We start from the raw sequence: 19,710 nt of genomic DNA on the forward strand, positions 1-19,710 counted from the left end.
AGCAGCCGGGGCATCCCGCACGGGCACGGTGCCCATGGCGGGGGTCCTGACACAACCCTCCCGGTTCACCCCCCTCCCCATCGCCCCCCTGTCACGCCCCCTCCCCCTTTTCTACGACCAAGCGTCCGGCGCGGCGGGGCCGTTCCCAGCCCCGGCGCTGCCCCCGGCTGACGCACATCCTCCGCCCACGGCCCCGCCGCTTCCCGGCTCCGCCGCCCACGGCCCGCGGAGGGGGAGCCGGGGGGCCGCCCGAGCCCGCTCCCCGCTGCCCGCCCACGGTCGGCCGCCGCCCCACGGTGTGGTTGGGGGGCGGACGGACAGACCCACGCGGAGAGCGGCACCCCCTTCCCGGGGCTGGGGGACGGACGGTGTCGGCAGCGCGGCGAACCGGAGCCCCCGAGCCGGTCCGTGGGATGCGAGACCCCCTGCGCGCTGCGGGTCAGCGGTGACCGCCGTGGCACGCCCGCGCTGGCAGAGCCCCGTCCGGGCCGTGGGGTCGCGGGGCCGGTGGGACCCCGTACCGGTGGAACGCGGGGCTGGTGGGACAGGCGGGACCCGGGACAGCGGGTTCGGCTGCCGGGGTAGGGGCGGGGCAGGGGGGGCGATGGGTGGGATCTGCGCGCCCCCCACGCGTGACCCATTCACACAAACAACGCGAGGCCGCGTCCTGATAGGCGAAGGCGGTTGTCAATCACACGATTATAAATGAGGGTGGTGGGCGTGGCCTGGGATGCCTGTGCTCTGATTGGTTAAGGGCGTGTCTGTCAGAGCCGTTACTAGGGCGGGGCGTGGTTGTTGAGTGAATGGCGGGCATGTTGGTCACCGTGGCAACCGAGGGCGGGAACATGGCTGCTTCCTGCACGCGCACTGCTGATAGGCTAAAAGTCCCGTCAATCCATGCAGCAGGGCAGAGGGGAGGGAGCGATACTAGAACTTAATTTTGATAGGTTAAATCAGCTGTCAATCGATGACAAAACCCGGCGAGGGCCTTTTCTATTGGCTGTGGACACTCCTCGGCGGCCGGGCCGGGCGGACGGCGGAAGCGGAAGCGGCCGGCGCAGCCGCGGCGGGAGGGATGAAACCGGCTCCGGGGCGGCGGCGGCTGTCGGTAGTGCCCGTGCTGCTGTTGCTGTTCCTGCCCTTCCTGCTCCTGGGAGCTGCAGGTGAGCGGGGCACCGCCGTCCAAGGGCGGGGACCGGGAGGAGCGGGGCGGCGGCATACCCTGGGGGTGGCATGGCGGGACAGCGGGACCGGCCGGTGCCCGCTGAGCGACCCCCTGCGCCCCCAGGGAACCCTCTGAGCGTCTCCACGCTGAGGAGTCGGTGCGGCCCGGTGGGCCGGGATTTCCCGTCCCGCTGTGCCGGTCTCCCCGTACGATCGGGCCTTCGGTGTCGTTCGGGGGCCGAGTGCGTGCCGGAGGCACCGTCGGGTTTGTGTCGCTGAGGTTGGATTTTGGAGCTAGGAGTCGAGCCAGGCGGGGTTATCCCAGGAAAAAAAACGGAGGGCGAATTCCAAGGAAAACGGCGGAAAAACCGTGGGGGATGTGGCAAAGTGGAGCATCCGCGGGGAGGGAGAGGGTTGGGTGGGTGAAGCAGGGCTTGAAGCTCTCCCTGTGTGCTTCCCAGGCTCCAAGGATGCCGTCATCCCCCTCCATGAGGGGCACGACTTCCTGTACCAGAAATCCCAGCGCTTCTGCTACACCAACACCCGTGCCCCGCGATGGAACGACGTCTGGACCAGGACGCAGGTGACTGCAGGAGGAGGAGGCAGCAGGTCCTCCCTGCTCCAGCCCCTCCATCCATCCATCATCCCTGCATCCATCCATCCCCAGAATTACTTTGTTGGAAGAGACCTTAAACATCATCGAGTCCAACAAAGCCCCAGCACCTCATCTAAACCCTGGCACCCAGTGCCACATCCAGGCTTTGTTAAACACTCCCAGGGATGGGGACTCCACCACCTCCCCAGGCAGAACATTCCTGAACTTTATCACTCTTTCAGGGAAGAACTTTTTCCTGATATCCAGCCTAAATTTCCCTTGGTGCAGCTCGAGGCTGTGTCCTCTGGTTGTGTCAGTGCTGCCTGGAGAAAGAGCCCAGCCCCACCTGAGCACAGCCACCTTTCAGGGAGCTGTAGAGAGTGATGAGGGCACCTCTGAATACAAATCTCTGGGGCAGAACCAGCTCCTGAGACAGGAATCCTGGGGCAGAACCAGTTCCTGAAGCTGGACCAGCTCCTGGGGCAGGAACCCTGGGGCAGAACCAGCTCCTAAGGCTGGACCACCTTCAGAAACATGAGTCCCTGGGACAGACCAAGCTGCCAGGACAGAACCAGCTCCTGGAGCAGGAACCCCGTCTCATTTCTCCAGGCTAAACCCCCCCATTCCCCTCTCTCCCCCCAGATCCGCGTCACCAGCAACCGCATGATCCGCGTCACCCAGGTGGACAGCGAGGAGGAGCTGGAGAAGTTCAGCCTGTGGAACGTGGTGTTCTCCTTCCTGAGGGGCAAGCTCAATGACACCAGCATCGATGTGGATCTCTACAGCAACAAAACCTGCCTCAAGGTCGAGCTGCTGGAGCCTGGCACCTCCTACTCCGTCGTCCTCTTGCGACGTACGTCCCCTCTCCGCTGGGGGAAAGGGGGTCTGGGGCTGCCCAGGGGACAGCAGGACAGGCCAGCTCATGATCCACAGACCTGTTCCTTCCTCAGGAAGGGATTTTGGTGTGCAGAAGGAATTTGGGGCACTTGGAGGTCCCATCCCTGTCCTGTCACCCTGTGGTAGGTGGGAGCTTCCCGCCGTGCCCCTCTCTACTGGGATTCGTTTTTTTCCCAGGTTTTGACCCTAAGCTGTTCCTTGTTTTCTTCCTGGGCCTGCTGTTGTTCTTCTGTGGGGACACACTGAGCAGGTGAGAGCTCTCCTTTCCCTGGTGGCTCCTGGGTGGGGGTGTTTGTGCACAGGTGCTCATAAAACACCTGCTGTGCTTGATTCCCTGTGTGATCGTTGCAGGAGCCAAATCTTCTACTACTCAGCTGGGATCAGTGTTGGCTTGTTGGCCTCTCTGCTTGTCCTCGTCTACATGATGTCCAAAGTCATGCCCAAGGTAGGTGTCACATCTTGAGGGGGTCAGAGACCTCGTAGCCCTTTCCATACCTGTGCTGGGATGGACTGGGTTTGGTACAGAGCACCTCAGCACCTGGGGGAGGTATCCACAGCCTGCCTGTGCTCCCCCAGAAAAGCCCTGTCTACTTCCTGCTGGTTGGAGGTTGGTCCTTTTCCCTGTACCTGCTTCAGCTGATCTTCAAGAACCTGCAGGAGATCTGCAAGTCCTACTGGCAGTACCTGTTAGGTAGGTGGGAGCTCTGAGGTTCACCTGTTCACCAGGTGAACATCTCCTAGTGGAGCAGTGGGTGGAGCAGAGTTGCTGAACCCTGTGGAGCAGGGTCCAGCAGCGGACGCTGCTGGTCATGTCAGGTTCCTCCTCATCCTCACAGAGCCCCTAATTTCTGCCCCATCCTTGTGCTGCCCCACAGGTTACCTGCTCTTTGTGGGCCTCCTGAGCTTCGCCGTGTGCTACAGGTACGGCCCCTTGGAGAACGAGCGCAGCATCAACCTCGTGTCCTGGGCCCTGCAGCTCCTGGGGCTGCTGCTGATCTACTCAGGCATCCAGATCCACCCCATCGCCCTGGGCCTGGTGCTGGTGGCTGTCTGCACCAAGAACCTGGATTACCCCTTGCAGTGGGCCTTTGCTGCCTACAGGTGAGGAGCTGAGGGCTTGGGATGCCCCAGGGATTCATGTTCCAGAAGCTGGTCCAGCCTCAGGAGCTGGTTCTGCCCCAGGGTTCCTGCTCCAGGAGCTGCTCCTGTCCTGGGAGCTGGTTCTGTCCTAGGGATTTGTGTACCAGGAGCTGGGAGACTGGGATGCCCCAGGGATTCATGTTCCTGAAGCTGGTCCAGTCCCAGGGATTCATGTCCTAGAAGCTGGTCCAGCTTCAGGAGCTGGTTCTCCCCCAGGGATTCATGTTCCAGAAACTGGTCGGTCCAGCTTCAGGAGCTGGTTCTGCCCCAGGTGAGGCCTGTGGGACTCCAGCGTGCTCACTGCTCCCAGCTGGGTCAGCATGAGCTGCTGGATGGAGCCTGTGGCTCACAACTGGGTTGTTGGGGAACTCTGCTCTTTTTTTCCCTGGGATTGGTGCAGGAGAGGGTCCTTGGGAGCAAGGAGCAGAGGCTAGAGGAGTGTGTTTCACTTTACCCACTGTCAGCTGGACCAGGAGCTGGGAGCTTGGAATGCCCCAGGGATTCATGTTCCTGAAGGTGGTCCAGCCTCAAGAGCTGGTTCTGCCCCAGAGATTTGTACCAGGAGCTGGTTCTGCCCCAGGGTTCCTGCCCCAGGAGCTGGTTCTGTCCTGGGAGCTCAGTCTGTCCCAGGGATTCCTGTCCTGGGAGCTGGTTCTGCCCCAGAGATTTGTGTGCCAGGAGCTGGTCCTGCCCAGGGGTTCTTGCCCTGGGAGGTGATCCTGCCTCCGCTGCTGGTCTTGCCTTAGAGTTCCTGCTCCAGAGATCCTGCCCTGGAGGGTGCTCCTCCCCCAGGGGCTCTGACCTGAGAGTTCCTGCCCCAGGGGCTCTGTCCTGAGAGTTGCTGCCCCAGGGGTTCTGTCCTGAGAGTTGCTGCCCCAGGGGTTCTGACCTGAGAGTTCCTGCCCCAGGGGCTCTGTCCTGAGAGTTCCTGCCCCAGGGATTCTGTCCTGAGAGTTCCTGCCCCAGGGGCTCTGTCCTGAGAGTTCCTGCCCCAGGGGTTCTGCCCTGGGGTCCTGCCCCAGGAGCTGCTCCCCCCCCGTCCAGGCAGGCATTAACTGGTGGTTCCCCCCTGGCAGGAGGGTGCAGAGTTCCAAGCTGGGCCCAACCCCACCTCGGCTGCTGACAGAGGAGGAATTTCAGCTCCAGGGCGAGGTGGAGACCCGCAAGGCCCTGGCAGAGCTGAGGAGCTTCTGCCAGAGCCCCCAGTTCTCTGCCTGGACCACGGTGTCCCGCATCCAGTCTCCAAAAAGGTAACACCCCTGGCAGTGAGCTCGGGGTGGCCACCCTGTGTCCCTCTGTGCTGTCACCTCTGTCCTTAGAGACACAGATCTGTGGTGTGTGGTGGGGGGAAAGGATGGATAACACCAGGGGGTGGAAAGGAAGAAAGGATGGATAACACCAGGGAGGGGAAAGGATGGATAACACCAGGGAGGGGAAAGGATGGATAACACCAGGTCCCAGCTGCAAAATGCTTTACCTGCCTGTGTCAGGGCCTCTCCAGAGGCACTGGACACACCTGGCCAACGTGCTGCTCCATGGTTTCTCCCAGGTTTGCTGATTTTGTGGGTGGTGCTTCCCATGTCACCCCCAACGAGGTGTCAGCCCACGAGCGGGAGTTCGGCCTGGAAAGTCTCTCCATTGATGAGGAGCTCTTCGAGGAGGATGATGATGATGATGATGAAGAGGAGGAAAACATCAGTGACTCCTCTGGTGGGAATCACAAGAGTGATTCCCTATTCCACAACCATGTGGATGTCCAGTGAGGTCAGCTGCACTGAGCTGGCCAAGGAGCAGAGCTTGGGCTGCTCCAAGCATGTGGGGTTGGACCCCGTGGGGATGGTCCTTGTGGGGTTGGTACTTGTGGGGTTGGACCCTGTGGGGATGGTCCTTGTGGGGGTGGTCCTCATAGGGATAGACCCCCTCTGACAGGGAGAAAAGGGGTCTGACCTCCCTGCAGCTCTTACCTGAGGTGTGAATGCTGTTGTCAGCACAAGTCTGGGTGTTTGGGGGGCAGGTGGGACACATAGGAAGCCCCCACCCCAGGTTGGGAAGTCACCAGAATGCAACCTGGACCCAGCCCAACTTTTGCAGTGGATGTTTGTGAGCTGCCAGGGTGGCACCCCCAGGGCAGGGACGCCCTCCCAAACCTGGGTGCTTATCTGGCTCCATCCATCCCCCAGTGCCACAGCTGGGGGCTGCAGGCAGAAGCCCCTTTCCCCTTGCTGGGCACGGACAGCCTGGGGTGGGGATGGACCTTCCCCTCCATCTGCAGGTGCCTGAGGGTGACACACACGAGAGGAACTTTGGACCTGTCCTGCTGGTACCTGCGTGCTCAGCACCTGCCTGGAGCCGTGGTGAGGGAGCTGCCAGTGTCCTGCTCTTCCTCCTCCTCCTCCTCCTCCTGGTACATGTGTCAGAGGGCTCCAGCTGGTCGGGCCACACCTCTGCCTTGGCTTCAATCCCATGTGGATACCAAAAACTCCTCAATGGAGCTGTGGAGCCTCAGGGTCTGCTGGCTGCCCCTGGATGTGGTGTTGGGATAGAGGCCGTGCTCAGCCCCCTCTCCCCATGCCAGAGCTGAGGATGAGTGTGGATGTGCTTCCTCCCTGCCTCACTGCCTTTCTCCTGCTGTTACTTCTCTCCCAGTGGGTGTGGGCAGGGACTGATGGTGACCCCAACTGATGTTCCAGTGGAGAATTCTGGGGAGCTCTGCCAAAGCCCAAAGCTGGAGGGGACACCCCAGTCTATGCAACTTCCTAAGCAATAATGCTGCCCTCACCTCCTCGCAGTCTCAGCTGCCCTGGAGATGCCCAGCCCAGCCCCTACCTCACCTGGAGCTTCTGCCATCCGTTTGTCCCAGTCCCAGGTCTGTCCCTGTCCCAGGTGTGCTCCCCAGCCCTTGCTGTGCTTGCCTCCCTGCTCAGGTGTGAGCAGACTCTGTTACTTTGTCCCCCCCTGCCTCAGCGTGGTGGATGACTGATTATATTTTTAATAAAGATGTATTTTTTAGGTCCTGAGCCTCATTTGTTCGTCCTGCTGTGACCCCAGGGCTCAGCCACCTGTGGGAGGTCATTCTGCTGTGTGTGGGGACACAGCAAGCCCTGGGTGACATTCCCTGGTTGGACTGGGACCAGGTGTCCTCCTTGGGGCCAGGTGTCCTCCTTGGAGCAGCCCTGAGCATTCCAGGTTCTCCAGCCCCAGCTGCTCCTGGTTCTCCAGCCCTGTACCTTGCCCCTATTTCCCGCAGCCCAGGAGAGGAAGCTCCCTTTGTTTGCTCGGCTCCAGGATTTTCCCTGCTGGTTCCTGCTCTGAGCAACGGGTGGGGAAGGTCGAGCCGGGACTGCAGGCAGGGGCTGCCGCCGGCAGAACTCCTGGGGTTGATCCCCACTGGTTACTCCTTCGTGCCTCAGTTTCCCCAGCTGAGAGCTCTGGGGGAGGGCCCTGCGGTCCCCCCCTCCCCTCCGTGGGCCGGACGGGGCCAGCACCGGGCGCTGGGCTGGGCTGAGCCCCGCCGGTTCAGCGGCAGCTCCAGCTGAAGCCACTCCAGCAGCTCCTGCTCTGCGATCGGGAGGTGAGTCGGGGACCCAGGCAGCAGCTGAAGGGCCCGAGCCCCCCATTCCTTAGCTGGATGGGGGTACCCTGTCCCCACAACCCCCATCCCACGGGGCGTGGGGACCTGGTGGCACTGGGAGCCCCGGGGTGAGCCCAGCGCTGCCCTGGAGCTGTGGGGGGCTCTTTGGTTCCCACCCACGGCTGCTGACCCTGGGGTCTCACCCAGCAGCACGGGGGGCTCAGACCCCTGCAGGGTTCTGCCATCTCTAGAGGCTGCTGGGACTATCTCCATCACCTTTTCTGCCCCATCTTTCCCCACCTTCTCCTCGCTCGTGAACTTTCCCCGGGGCACCGATAAGCGGGGCTGGGTTTACAGCGCTGCACCCCAGCTGTAAAGTGGGGGTGAAGGTCACCCCCGGGAACGTGACCGCGCTGTCACAGACAGGTGAGGGATGGAGGAGACCGGGGGGAAACAGCTCCCGGGGGTGACCTCTCGTGGGGCTTGGGCTCCCCTCCCCGCCCCGGCTTGCTTCCCCCTGCCAGGAAGGAGGGAGGAAGCGGAGGCTGAATTAATCCCTGCCCCAAGAACAGGATCCAGGTGGCCGCATTTCCTGCCCGGGTCCCCGCTTCCCCCCAGCATCCGGCTGCCCCCAGCCCCACCACAGGGTCCTGGGCACCAGGATACCCCAGCAAGGTGCCCCCCGTGCCTCTGTGCGTGTGTGGCTGCCTTGTCCCCTATCCCCAGGGTTGGGGGGAGCGGCCAAGATCCCAGAGGCTGCTGAGGACCTGGCGGGGCTTTTTGGGGAAGGGGCTGCGTGTCCGTGGGTGCAGACCCCGCCATGCCCCGTGCTGTGTCCCAGCTGCCCCGGAGCTGCCCGGCCATGGAAGGCACCTCCTCGCTGGACGCCGAGGCTGTGGCGGACCTGGTGCTGCTGGACCCGCTGACCGAGGAGTCGCTGGTCCAGACGCTGCGGGAGCGATTCCGCCGGAGCGACATCTACGTGGGCAGCGGGACGGGGGGGGGGGTCTGGGGGGGCGACAGGGGCTGCTGGGGTGGGAGTGGGATATGGGGATTGGGATATGGGGATTGGGGTATGGGGATATGGGGTATGAGGTATGGGATATGGGGCATGGGGTATGGCATATGGAGATTGGGATATGGGGCATGGGATATGGGATATGGGAAGGGGATTGGGATATGGGATGGGCATTGGGATATGGGATATGAGGTATGGGATGGGGAGTGGCAGGGCTACAGGGTCTGGGATTGGGATATGGTATATGGTATATGGTATATGGCATGGGATATGGGATATGGGAAGGGGATTGGGATATGGGATGGGCATTGGGATATGGGATATGGGGTATGGGATGGGGAGTGGCAGGGCTACAGGGTCTGGGATTGGGATATGGTATATGGGGTCTGAGATGGGGATTGACACTGCTGCAGGGTCTGGGATAGGGAATGGGGTATGGGATATGGGATGAGGAATAGAATGTGGGATGGGGAATGGGAAATGGAATGGGGATTGGGATATGGGATATGGGATATGGGATATGGGATGGGAAAAAGATATGGGGTCTGAGATGGGGATTGGCAGGGCTGCAGGGTCTGGGATGGGGATTGGGATATGGGGTATGGGATATGGGATGGGGATTGACAGGGCTGCAGTGTCTGGGAAATGGGATATGGGGTATGGAATGGGAAGAGGATATAGGGTCTGAGATGGGGATTGAGAGGGCTGCAGGATCTGGGATGGGGAATGGGATATGGGATATGGGATATGAGGTATGGGGTGGGAAGAGGATATGGGGTCTGGGATGAAGACAAGGATCTGGGATGGGGAAGGGGAGCACCAGGACCTCCCAGCCCCTCATCCCTGCTGTCCCACAGACGTACATTGGGAATGTGGTGATCTCAGTGAACCCGTACCAGTCCCTGCCCATCTACACCCCGGAGAAGGTGGAGGAGTATCGCAACTGCAGCTTCTTCGCCGTGAAACCCCACATGTGAGCGAGCACGGGCAGGCTGGCGGTGCCCTCGGTCCCCTGGGCTGTGCCAAGGGCATCACTCCCGGGCAATCCCATGAGAATCCACTTGGGGCAACACCGCAGCCACAACGGGAGGGTCTGGGCGTTTCCTGAAGACCCCAGACGGCTCCAGCCCCTTCCAACCCCTCCTGCCCCCAGCTATGCCATCGCTGACGATGCCTATCGCTCCCTGCGGGACCGGGACAGGGACCAGTGCATCCTCATCACCGGCGAGAGCGGCGCCGGCAAGACAGGTACAGCCGGGGCGGCAGGGAGGGCGAGGGGCACTGCCAGGGGCTGATGGGGTGAGGGGCACAGCCCCAGCGCCCACGACCTCCCCCCAGTGACCCCCGCCCCTCGCCGGCAGAGGCCAGCAAGCTGGTGATGTCCTACGTGGCGGCCGTGAGCAGCAAAGGGGAGGAGGTGAACAAGGTGAAGGAGCAGCTCCTGCAGTCCAACCCTGTGCTGGAGGGTGAGTGCCGCACATCCTGAGCTCCTCCTCCCGCATGCCGGACCTGCCGGGGCTCTGCGCTGTCCCCCTGGAGCGGGCAGTAACCCCCTCCTCTCCTGCAGCCTTTGGGAACGCCAAGACTGTCCGGAATGACAATTCCTCCCGATTCGTGAGTGACCTGGCCAGGGGGGCTGGACCCTGCTGGGGCCGTGTGGGCCCTGCTGGGGCTGGGAGCACAGAGGGGATGGGGGGAGTGGAGCTGCCAGTCCCACCAGGACCCCCTTCCCTGACCCAGCCCCCTCTCCCAGGGCAAGTACATGGACATTGAGTTCGACTTCAAGGGCGAGCCCCTGGGAGGGGTCATCAGCAACTGTGAGTACCCACCACCCGCCCCACTCCACACAGCCCTGTGGGAAACTGATTTGTAGAAAATGCTCCAAACCTGACAGAAGCTTCTGTCACCTGTATACAAACCTTGAGATAAAAAAATACTGATTTAGACACACCATAGAATAAGACAGATGTTGTTGAGAGAGAAACAGAACTAAAACCAAATTTCAAAAGGTAGCCTTGCAAAAAAGGCTTCATGATGCTTTGCAAAATTCAGAGAACTTGCAGAATACATTATTAAATTATTCAAGTGTTTATTCTACTCATTATCCAAGCCACAACATGACTTAATCCAACGTGACCCCTCCCTGCAGACCTGCTGGAGAAATCCCGCATTGTCCGGCACGTGAAGGGCGAGAGGAACTTCCACATCTTCTACCAGCTCCTGGCTGGGGCTTCACCACAGCTGCTCCGTAGGTCCAGTGTGGGGGATTTGGAGGTGGAACAGGAGCTGGGGAGGATCATGGCTGGACTTCCACCTCCTCTCCCCTCCACCAGAGCAGCTGAAGCTCCGCCAGGACTGTGGGCACTATGGATACCTGAACCGGGAGGGCTCCAGCCTGCCTGGCATGGATGATGCAGCCAACTTCCACACTATGCAGGTACCCACGGGAAGACAGGACCCTCCCCCAAAAAATTCTGGAGCCCACCTGTCCTGGTTTAGGGCAAATTTGGGAGAAAACCTCCAAAAGGGGGCCCCTCCAGAAAGCAAACCCACATGGTCCCTCTCCCCAATCGGTTTGGGAAGAATTCCTCGGAGAGAAGTGGAAAGAACCTGTTTGTTTAACAGGCACAGCACCCCCAGCACACAAAATGAACAATATCGGGTGACACCACTCTGTCACTGCTCTGAAAAAGATGACAAATTCAGAAAGTCTCTCCTGGGGTGTTCGCTCTGTTATCAGTCCCTCCAGTGCTGGGGCAGCTGCTGCAGCCACAAGGTGCAAGATCTTGGTGTTTCCCAGGTCCCAGTCCAGAGCAGGCTCAAGTGATTCCAAAAAAAGAGAGAGGAAAAACAGTCCAGGAAAATTCAGACTGCTTAGCTAAACTAACTAATGAGCAGGAGCAAAAACCAAGAGCAAAGCAGAAGCAAGAGCAAGAGCAAAGCAAGAAGCAAAAGCAACACTATGTACTGCCCTGTCTCTGTGTCCCACCAGCCGTGGGGGAGCAGCTGATATCAAAACCAAAACAAAACATTCACTCTTCAGAGCCAGTCTTGACGGCACAGAACATAACATCCAGCATAAGCAGCACACAGGAATGGGGATCCAAGCACCATAACGTCACCCTAGGACACCGCCCCATCCCCTGAGCTGTTGTGTCCATCCCCAGGATGCCATGAGGGTCATCGGCTTCTCGCCCGCCGAGGTGACAGAGCTGCTGGAGGTGACGGCCGTGGTGCTCAAACTGGGCAACGTCCAGCTGAGCAGCAGCTTCCAGGCCAGCGGGATGGAGGCCTGCAGCATCAGCGAGCCCCAGGGTAGGGATGGGGGTAGGGATGGGAATATTGGGGTGGGGGGGACCCCTGAGCCCCTCCTCAGCTCTGGCACTGCCGTCTCCTCGCAGAGCTGCGTGAGATCTGCGAGCTGATCGGGCTGGACCCCGGCGCGCTGGAGAGGGCCTTGTGCTCCCGCACGGTGAAGGCAAGGGATGAGACGGTGCTCACCACCCTCACTGTGCCCCAGGTGAGCAGGACCACCCCCAGCCTGGGGCTTGTGATATCTCAGGACTTTCACTGGTCAGAGTGACCCCGAGATCGGTTAGAAAGTCTCTTCTCCCAGCACTCGAAGGAGTCAGAGCTCTTCAGTTCTTGGTCTCAAGTTTGTTTATTGTACCTTATCTATAAAATTCTTTCTTTTGTCCAGCTGAGGTCTGCTTAGCAAGACACTCAGAGGCACTCTGCCTGCCCCTGGGGCGGTGTTGTTATCTTTTTATACTAAAAACTACGTGTACACTATTTACAATAACTTCCCAATCCCTATCACCCATGTTAGACAGTGAGCTTCTACTCTAAACCAATCTAAATTCTGCTGGCCACCATCACAGCAGAAGATGGAGGCCAAGAAGAAGAAGGAGAAAGGCTGGACACACTTAGATTCCTCCATCTTGCCCCCTGAGCCCCCATTCTAAAAACCCAAAAAAATCTATTTCTCACCCTGTGATAAATTCATTATCATTCTACTTAAACTTTCCTGGCTTGTAATCATTCAGATAAAGGTTGGTAATTGTTTTTTCCAAGGGCTAAATCAAAGGCACAGGGGTTTTGGGCTCTGTGCCAAGGTCTCTGAGGCCCCTGGGCAGAGTCTCGAGTCCTCCAGGGCAGCCAGAGGAATTTCCTGGATTCCAACAATGTTATAAAATAATTTGTGCTAAAGGAAATTAAAACCACAGCATTTTGTGTTCAAAGCCAGTGTCAGGCAACAAGGAGTAACAGGCTAAGTGATAAAAATGGAGATTCAAGCATCATCAGATGACTGTCTCCAGGGATGTGTATTTCAAGGGATTTTTTCTATCTGACAAGACCCCAGCAGGAGGCATTTGATAGTCAGAAATTTATCCCAGAAAGTTTTCACCTGACAGGATTCCAGCAATTATCCACCAGAAAAACTGTGAAAATATGCTAAAGTATGCTAAAGAAGAGCCCCTTCCAGAGCCCAAAAAACCTGTGTAAAATGGGCCTCCTAGAAATGACATTTGGAGACCCACAGGGACTTTGGTGCCATAGAGGCCAAATCCTGACCCTCCCTGACCCTGATCACCTGGCTCAGAGTCGAGATTTCTCGTGGCTTTTTCCAAATTTATTCTTTGATAATTTAATAAATTTCCTGAATTCTGAAATGGGATGATTCATTTAGAGCAGGCTGATGCCTGGCAGCCCAGCATGAGCCAGCACCAGCCCCTCTCCCCTCTCCCCAGGGCTACTACGGCCGGGACGCGCTGGCCAAGAACATCTACAGCCGCCTCTTCGACTGGCTGGTGAATCGTATCAATGCCAGCATCCAGGTGAGCCCCAGGAGATCCTGGAGCCCCAGCAGGAGCCTGGACCCCCACCCCACACAGGGCTCGACAGGAGACACAGGGCTCCACACCCCGTTGTGTCCCCAGGTGAAGTCGGACAAGCAGAGGAAGGTGATGGGCGTCCTGGACATCTACGGCTTTGAGATCTTCCAGGTGAGTGAAGGACCCACCAAGCCCCATTCAGGGGGTTGGGAACAGCACTTGAGACATGGGGCAGGACCAGGGGCTTGGGAGGCAGCTGCCACACAGGACCCTCCTCTCTCAGGACAATGGCTTTGAGCAGTTCATCATCAACTACTGCAACGAGAAGCTGCAGCAGATCTTCATCCTGATGACTCTGAAGGAGGAGCAGGAGGAATATGTCCGAGAGGTACCTCCAGCCCTTCCCAGAGCACGGCCCCAAGGAGCTTCAGCCCCCCTGGGATGGGGAAGTGCTGGAGACAGCTCCACTGCACGTCCCTGCCTCTCCCCGCTCCCTGCTGAGAGCACATTCAATGGCAGGAAGGGATTTGGGATCCTCAATCCCGTGGCCGGATGTCCGGTTCCTGCCCCACACCAGCTGGGGGTGTCTGTGGGGCAGGGTCTGGCTTATTCCTGTGTCTGACCCACATCTCCTCTCAGGGCATCCAGTGGACCCAGGTGGAGTTTTTCGACAACAGCATCATCTGCAACTTGATTGAGAACGTGAGTTGCCCACCCAGTGCTGGGATCTTGGGGTTCCAGCTCCTCCCCACAGCCCAAACTGGGATCAACTGGGGCTGGTTTGGGGTGACACCTTGATTGAGAACCCACCCAGTGCTGGGATCTTGGGGTTCCAGCTCCCCCCACAGCCCAAACTGGGATCCACTGGGGCTGGTTTGGGGTGACACCTTGATTGAGAGCCCACCCAGTGCTGGGATCTTGGGGTTCCAGCTCCCCCCACAGCCCAAACTGGGATCCACTGGGGCTGGTTTGGGGTGACACCATCCATCCTGGTGACACCATCCATCACACAGAGCACCACCGGGATCCTGGCCATGCTGGATGAGGAGTGCCTGCGGCCCGGTGTGGTCAACGAGGACACCTTCCTCACCAAACTCAACCAGCTCTTGGCCACACACAAGCACTACGAGAGCAAGGAGACACAGAACGCCCGGCATGTCACCGATGCCAGCCTGCCAGCGCGCTGCTTCCGCATCCACCACTACGCCGGCAAGGTCCGGCGGCGCCTGCTCCTCTTCCCTGTGCCCTGCTCCTCATCCCAGAGCCCTGCTCCTCTTCCCTTTGCCCTGCTCCTCATCCCAGAGCCCTGCTCCTCTTCCCTGTGCCCTGCTCCTCATCCCAGAGCCCTGCTCCTCTTCCCTGTGCCCTGCTCCTCATCCCAGAGCCCTACTCCTCTTCCCTGTGCCCTGCTCCTCTTCCCTGTGCCCTGCTCCTCTTCCCAGAGCCCTGCTCCTCTTCCCAGAGCCCTGCTCCTCTTCCCTGTGCCACACTCCTCATCCCAGAGCCCTGCTCCTCTTCCCTGTGCCACACTCCTCTTCCCTGTGCTGCATTCCTCTTCCCTGTGCCCTGCTCCTCTTCCCTGTGCCACGCTCCTCATCCCAGCACCCTGATCCTCTTCCCAGAACCCTGATCCTCTTCTCAGCACTCTGATCCTCTTCCCAGCACTCTGATCCTCTTCCCAGTGCTCCAATCCTCTTCCCAGTGTCCTGATGCTCTTCCCAGCACCCTGATCCTCTTCCCAGTGCTACACTCCTCATCCCAGTGCCCTGATCCTCTTCCCAGCATTCTGATCCTCTTCCCAGCACCCTGATCCTCTTCTCAGAGCCCTGATGCTCTTCCCAGCACTCTGATCCTCTTCCCAGTGCTCCAGTCCTCTTCCCAGCGTCCTGATCCTCTTCCCAGCATCCTGATCCTCTTCCCAGCGTCCTGATCCTCTTCTCAGCACCCTGATCCTCTTCTCAGTGCCCTGATCCTCTTCCCAGTGCCCTGGTCCTCTTCCCAGTGCCCTGGTCCTCTTCCCAGCACCCCAGACCTCTTCTCAGTGCTCCAGTTCTCTTCCCAGCACCTTGCTCCTCTTCCCAGTGCCCCAGTTCCCCTCCCAGTGCCCCAATTCCCTTCCCAGCTTCACACAGGAGATGTGGGGCTGGACTGGGAGCAGGCTGGAGATGCTCCCCTCCCTGCCTGGGCGCTGACCCCACTGCCCTCCCCAGGTGACCTACAACGTGACGGGCTTCATCGAGAAGAACAACGACCTCCTCTTCCGTGACCTCTCGCAGGCCATGTGGGCGGCCCGGCACGCGCTGCTGCGCTCGCTCTTTCCCGAGGGAGACCCCCAGAAAGTCTCCCTCAAGCTGCCCCCCACTGCAGGCTTCCAGTTCAAGTCATCCGTGGCAATGCTGATGAAGAACCTCTACTCCAAAAACCCCAACTACATCAGGTACCGGCCCCTGTGGTATTTTCAGAGCTCCCCAGATGGAGGAGGAATGGTTGGATTTGATTCCATGTTCTTAGAAGGCTAATTTATTATTTTATTATTAATATTATATAAAAGAATGCTATACTAAAACTATACTAAAGAATAGAGAAAGGACACAGACCGAAGGCTTAACAAGGTGCTAATGAAAAACTCGGGACTCCTTCCAGAGTCCTGACACAGCTGGATGGTGATTGGCCATTAAGTAGAAACAATTCACATGAAACCAATCAAACAATGACCAGTTGGTAAACAATCTCCAAACCACATTCCAGAGCAGCAAAACACAGAAGTGAATCAGATAATTATCGTTTTCATTTTTCTCTGAGCCTTCTCAACTTCCCAGGAGAAGAAATCCTGGCGAAGGGACTTTTCCAGAAAATATGACAGTGACAGTCCCCGGCAGAGACCCCTGGGGGTGTTTCTGGCACCCCAAATCCCCCCTGAACCACCACTGGGCTCTGCAGGTGCATCAAACCCAACGACACCAAGTCAGCCATGGTGTTCACCCCGGAGCTGGTGCTGGCCCAGGTGCGGTACCTGGGGCTGATGGAGAACGTGCGGGTGCGGCGGGCGGGCTACGCCTTCCGCCAGCTCTACGGCCCCTTCCTGCAGCGCTACAAGATGCTCAACGCCCAAACGTGGCCCCGCTGGGACCGTGGGGACAGGTACGGGGCTGGCACCCTCTGTGAGGGTCAGGTGGCTGCCAGGGGGGCTCTGACCAGCCTTGTCTCTGCCGTGGTGCAGGGAGGGGACCGAGGTGCTGCTGGCAGGTCTGGAGTTCCCCGCTGAGGAGCTGGCGTTCGGCCACACCAAGATCTTTATCCGCTCGCCACGCACTGTGAGTTTGGGAATGGGGGAGCCCAGAAGGGGTCCAGATTTGTCCTGGGAGGTCCTGGGGCTGCTCAGTGAGCCAGTGCTTGCCGTGGTTGTGCCCAGCTCTTCGACCTGGAGCGGCGGCGCCAGGAGCGCGTGGCCGAGCTCGCCACCCTCATCCAGAAGATGTTTCGGGGCTGGCGGTGCCGGACCCAGTACCAGCTGATGCGCAAGAGCCAGATCCTCATCTCTGCCTGGTTCCGTGGCCACAGGGTGAGGACAGGGCAGGTCCTGGCCACGCTTCCCCTGCCCATCCCTCTCCCCCTGGCTCTCCAAGCCCGCCCCACTCACCCTCTTGTTCCCTCGCAGCAAATGAACCGGTACAAGCAGATGAAGCGGTCGGCGCTGATCCTCCAGGCTTATGCACGGGGCTGGAAGGTGAGGGCTGGGCAGCTCCAGGGCCACCATGGGACTGACCCGGTGTGGGGGAGCAGGGTGGGTGGGGACAGGGGCTCTGTGTGCCCCACGGTGGCACCAGGAGCTCCGTGCGTCCCACGGTGGGACCAGATTCACCCTCATCTCCTCTCCCCGTCTTTCCTCCTTCTCTCCTGCCTCTCTCCTGCCTCTCCCTCGCTCTCCATGTCTGTGTTGGTGTCCCCTCCTCGGGCTCCCTGGGCTTTCACCCCCGCAGTCTCGCCGGCTCCTCCGGGAGCTGAAGTCCCAGTGCCGACGCCAGGCGGCCGCCACCACCATCGCCGCTCACTGGAGAGGGTATCAGGTAACGGGGCCACGCGCCCTCAGGCCGCCTCTGTCCTGCTGTCCGTGCCGTCTGTCTGTCTGCCCACCCTGTCGGGCTGGAGCCTCTGTCCTCTCCACTGGAGCCAAACGGGGATGGGGGATGTGGGGGACGTGGGGGACGTGGGGGATGTGGGGGACGTGGGGGATGTGGGGAACAGGGGGGACGTGGGACACCCTCCTCCTTTGTGGGGCTGGTGGTGATGTCTCGGTGTCCTCACCGCTGGCGCTGTCCCCGCAGGCACGCAGGGCCTACAGGAAATATTTCCGTTCCAGCGCCAGCACCTGCCTGGCCAACTTCATCTACCGGCGACTGGTGAGTGGGGCTGGGGGAGAGGGGTCCACGCTGCCTTCCCAGCCCCCTGCCCTGCTGGATGCCCCTGTCCTCTCCTGACCCCCTGCCACGGTGTCACCTCCAGGTGCACAGGTACCTGGTGGGGCTGGCAAAGAACCTCCCACCGCTGTCGGTGATGGACCGGAGCTGGCCCCCGGCGCCCTACAGGTTCCTGGATGACGCCAACCAGGAGCTGAAGAACATCTTCTACCACTGGAAGGTGGGAGCAGGGGGAGATGGGGAGAGTTCCAGGTGGGATCTTGGTGCGCCAGCTCACCCGAGAGAGGTCTTTGGTGGCACCAAACCGTCCCCTCCCTCGGCAGTGCAAGAAGTACCGGGACCAGCTGCCGGCATCGCGCCGGGCGCAGCTGCAGGCCAGGCTCTGTGCCAGCGAGCTCTTCAAGGACAAGAAGACCCTCTACCCCAAAAGGTGCCAGGGCAGGGGGCTGGGGGTGCAGGGGAGCCAGGGCAGCGGTGGCTGATGGCCTCGTCCCCAGCCTGCAGCAGCCTTTCCGCGGGGAGTACCTGGGGCTGAAGCAGAACCCCAAGTACCAGAAGCTGCACGCCGTGGCCAAGGACAAGCTGGTGATGGCCGACACCGTGAGGAAGGTGAACAGGGCCAGCGGAAAGGTGAGATCTGCTTTGGGCCGTGCCCTGGGCAGTGGGAGGGCACACGGGGACACCCTGACCTCCTGCCCATGCTGACCCCCTGCCCACGCTGACCCCCTGCCCATGCTGACCCCCTGCCCAGGCTGACCACCTGCTCTTGGTGACCGCCTACCCACGCTGACCCACTGCTCTTGGTGACCCCCTGCCTGCTGACCACCTGCCCACGCTGACCACCTGCCCACACTGACCCCCTGCCCACGCTGACCACCTCCTCTTGGTGACCCCCTGACCACGTGCTGGTGCTGACCCCCTGCCCACACTGACCCCCTGCCCACGCTGACCACCTGCTCTTGGTGACCCCCTGCCCACACTGACCCCTTGCCCAAATTCATCCCCTGTCCACATTCATCCCCTGTCCACATTCATCCCCTGCCCACACTGACCCCCTGCCCATGCTGACCCCCTGCCCATGCTGACCCCCACCCACAGACAGTCCCACGCCTGCTGCTCCTCACCACTGAGCACCTGGTCCTGGCTGACCCCAAGGCCGCCCAGCCCAAGACCGTGCTCAGCCTCGGTGACATCCGTGGTGTCTCAGTCACCCGCTTCTCCGACGGCTTCCTGGCCCTGCACCTCAAGGAGGTACCTGGGGAGGGGCACCCTGGGGGCTCAGGGGGTCCCCAGAAGGGCTGACCCCCTGCTTGCCCCACAGGTCTCCACAGTGGGGGCCAAGGGTGACTTCCTGCTGGTCAGTGACCACCTCATCGAGCTGGTCACCCGCCTGCACCAGACCTTCGAGGCCACCACGGGGCAGGCGCTTCCCCTGCACATCACTGACAGGTGGGGGCGGGGCCTTGGTGGGCGTGGTTACAGTGGGTGGAGTCAGAAGGGCAAGAATACAATGGGTGGGGCAGGAAAGGGCTGGGGACAAAGAGGGCGTGGCTTCTGTGGGTGGGGCTAATGTGGGTGGGGCTAACTTGGGTGGGGTTTTTGTGGGTGGGACAGGGCAGCACCCAGGGGAAATCGAGGTGGGTGGAGCTTCCAAGGGTGGGGCACCATGTGAGTGACCTGATTGGCTGCAGCAGGAAGCTGCTGAGGAGTGGGTGTAACCAAGGCAGCTGATTGGGCAATGAGGGGACGGGCATGGGCGTGACCCCCTCCCACCTGTCCATCCTGACCCCTCCTCTCCACTCCATCCTCCCCTCCCAGGTTCTCCACCCGCTTCCCAAAGGGCGACGTGTCCATCACCGTGGTGGAGTCCCCCAAGGCCAGCATCAACGGCCCTGTCTGCAAGAAAAAGGGCAGCAACAAGATGGAGGTCCTGGTGCACTGAGGGGACCCTCACCAGGACCCCCACCCTCACACTGGCACCCCTGACACCCCCCTTGTGTCACCCCCACCCCTGTGGGTGCTGGCAGCACCCAGGCATTGCTCCAACCCCATTAAAAGGATGCTGAGGTGTC

The 19,710-nt window shown here is 60.2% G+C and overlaps 2 protein-coding genes across 6 annotated transcripts; both read left to right on the forward strand.

Annotated features, from left to right (window-relative positions):
• The first annotated feature begins 225 nt into the window (after positions 1–225).
• On the forward strand, positions 226–6,805 carry NEMP1 (nuclear envelope integral membrane protein 1). 4 transcript variants are annotated; one of them, XM_059871750.1, is made up of 11 exons: positions 226–404; positions 948–1,163; positions 1,626–1,747; positions 2,402–2,612; positions 2,834–2,906; positions 3,008–3,101; positions 3,233–3,347; positions 3,532–3,757; positions 4,873–5,046; positions 5,346–5,506; positions 6,069–6,805. In XM_059871750.1, the coding sequence occupies exons 2-11, from the start codon at positions 968–970 to the stop codon at positions 6,074–6,076; spliced, it is 1,380 nt and encodes a 459-aa protein (XP_059727733.1). In that variant the 5' UTR covers positions 226–404; positions 948–967; the 3' UTR covers positions 6,077–6,805. The 4 variants fall into 4 exon arrangements, with proteins under 4 accessions (XP_059727733.1, XP_059727731.1, XP_059727730.1 ...); XM_059871748.1 differs by having other exon boundaries at positions 227–438; positions 5,346–5,560; XM_059871747.1 differs by having other exon boundaries at positions 227–404; positions 5,346–5,560.
• A 138-nt stretch (positions 6,806–6,943) lies between these two features.
• MYO1A (myosin IA) lies at positions 6,944–19,710 on the forward strand. 2 transcript variants are annotated; one of them, XM_059871733.1, is made up of 29 exons: positions 6,944–7,367; positions 8,209–8,349; positions 9,243–9,358; positions 9,539–9,633; positions 9,747–9,851; positions 9,953–9,999; positions 10,139–10,202; positions 10,535–10,633; positions 10,719–10,822; positions 11,553–11,700; positions 11,787–11,905; positions 13,137–13,223; positions 13,326–13,391; positions 13,504–13,608; positions 13,860–13,922; positions 14,234–14,434; positions 15,431–15,657; positions 16,161–16,361; positions 16,441–16,534; positions 16,633–16,782; positions 16,879–16,947; positions 17,201–17,287; positions 17,546–17,620; positions 17,724–17,858; positions 17,962–18,068; positions 18,136–18,268; positions 18,737–18,889; positions 18,960–19,087; positions 19,457–19,710. In XM_059871733.1, exons 2-29 carry the CDS (start codon positions 8,230–8,232, stop codon positions 19,578–19,580), a joined length of 3,222 nt encoding a protein of 1,073 aa, XP_059727716.1. In that variant the 5' UTR covers positions 6,944–7,367; positions 8,209–8,229; the 3' UTR covers positions 19,581–19,710. The 2 variants fall into 2 exon arrangements, with proteins under 2 accessions (XP_059727716.1, XP_059727717.1); XM_059871734.1 differs by lacking the exon at positions 17,201–17,287.

The sequence above is a fragment of the Haemorhous mexicanus genome, chromosome 33, assembly GCF_027477595.1.
Source record: "Haemorhous mexicanus isolate bHaeMex1 chromosome 33, bHaeMex1.pri, whole genome shotgun sequence".
Lineage (NCBI taxonomy): Eukaryota > Metazoa > Chordata > Aves > Passeriformes > Fringillidae > Haemorhous > Haemorhous mexicanus.

What these genes read in the sequence shown, in the direction of transcription:
- NEMP1 (XM_059871748.1), top strand. Translation starts at nt 968, where the DNA reads ATGACAAAACCCGGCGAGGGCCTTTTCTATTGGCTGTGGACACTCCTC. An exon ending in TGTGGGGACACACTGAGCAG is followed by an intron (nt 2,907 to 3,007) that starts GTGAGAGCTCTC and finishes TGATCGTTGCAG; the next exon opens with GAGCCAAATCTTCTACTACT. An exon ending in TGTCCAAAGTCATGCCCAAG is followed by an intron (nt 3,102 to 3,232) that starts GTAGGTGTCACA and finishes GTGCTCCCCCAG; the next exon opens with AAAAGCCCTGTCTACTTCCT.
- MYO1A (XM_059871733.1), top strand. Translation starts at nt 8,230, where the DNA reads ATGGAAGGCACCTCCTCGCTGGACGCCGAGGCTGTGGCGGACCTGGTG. An exon ending in GTCCAACCCTGTGCTGGAGG is followed by an intron (nt 9,852 to 9,952) that starts GTGAGTGCCGCA and finishes CCTCTCCTGCAG; the next exon opens with CCTTTGGGAACGCCAAGACT. An exon ending in CCTGGTTCCGTGGCCACAGG is followed by an intron (nt 16,783 to 16,878) that starts GTGAGGACAGGG and finishes GTTCCCTCGCAG; the next exon opens with CAAATGAACCGGTACAAGCA.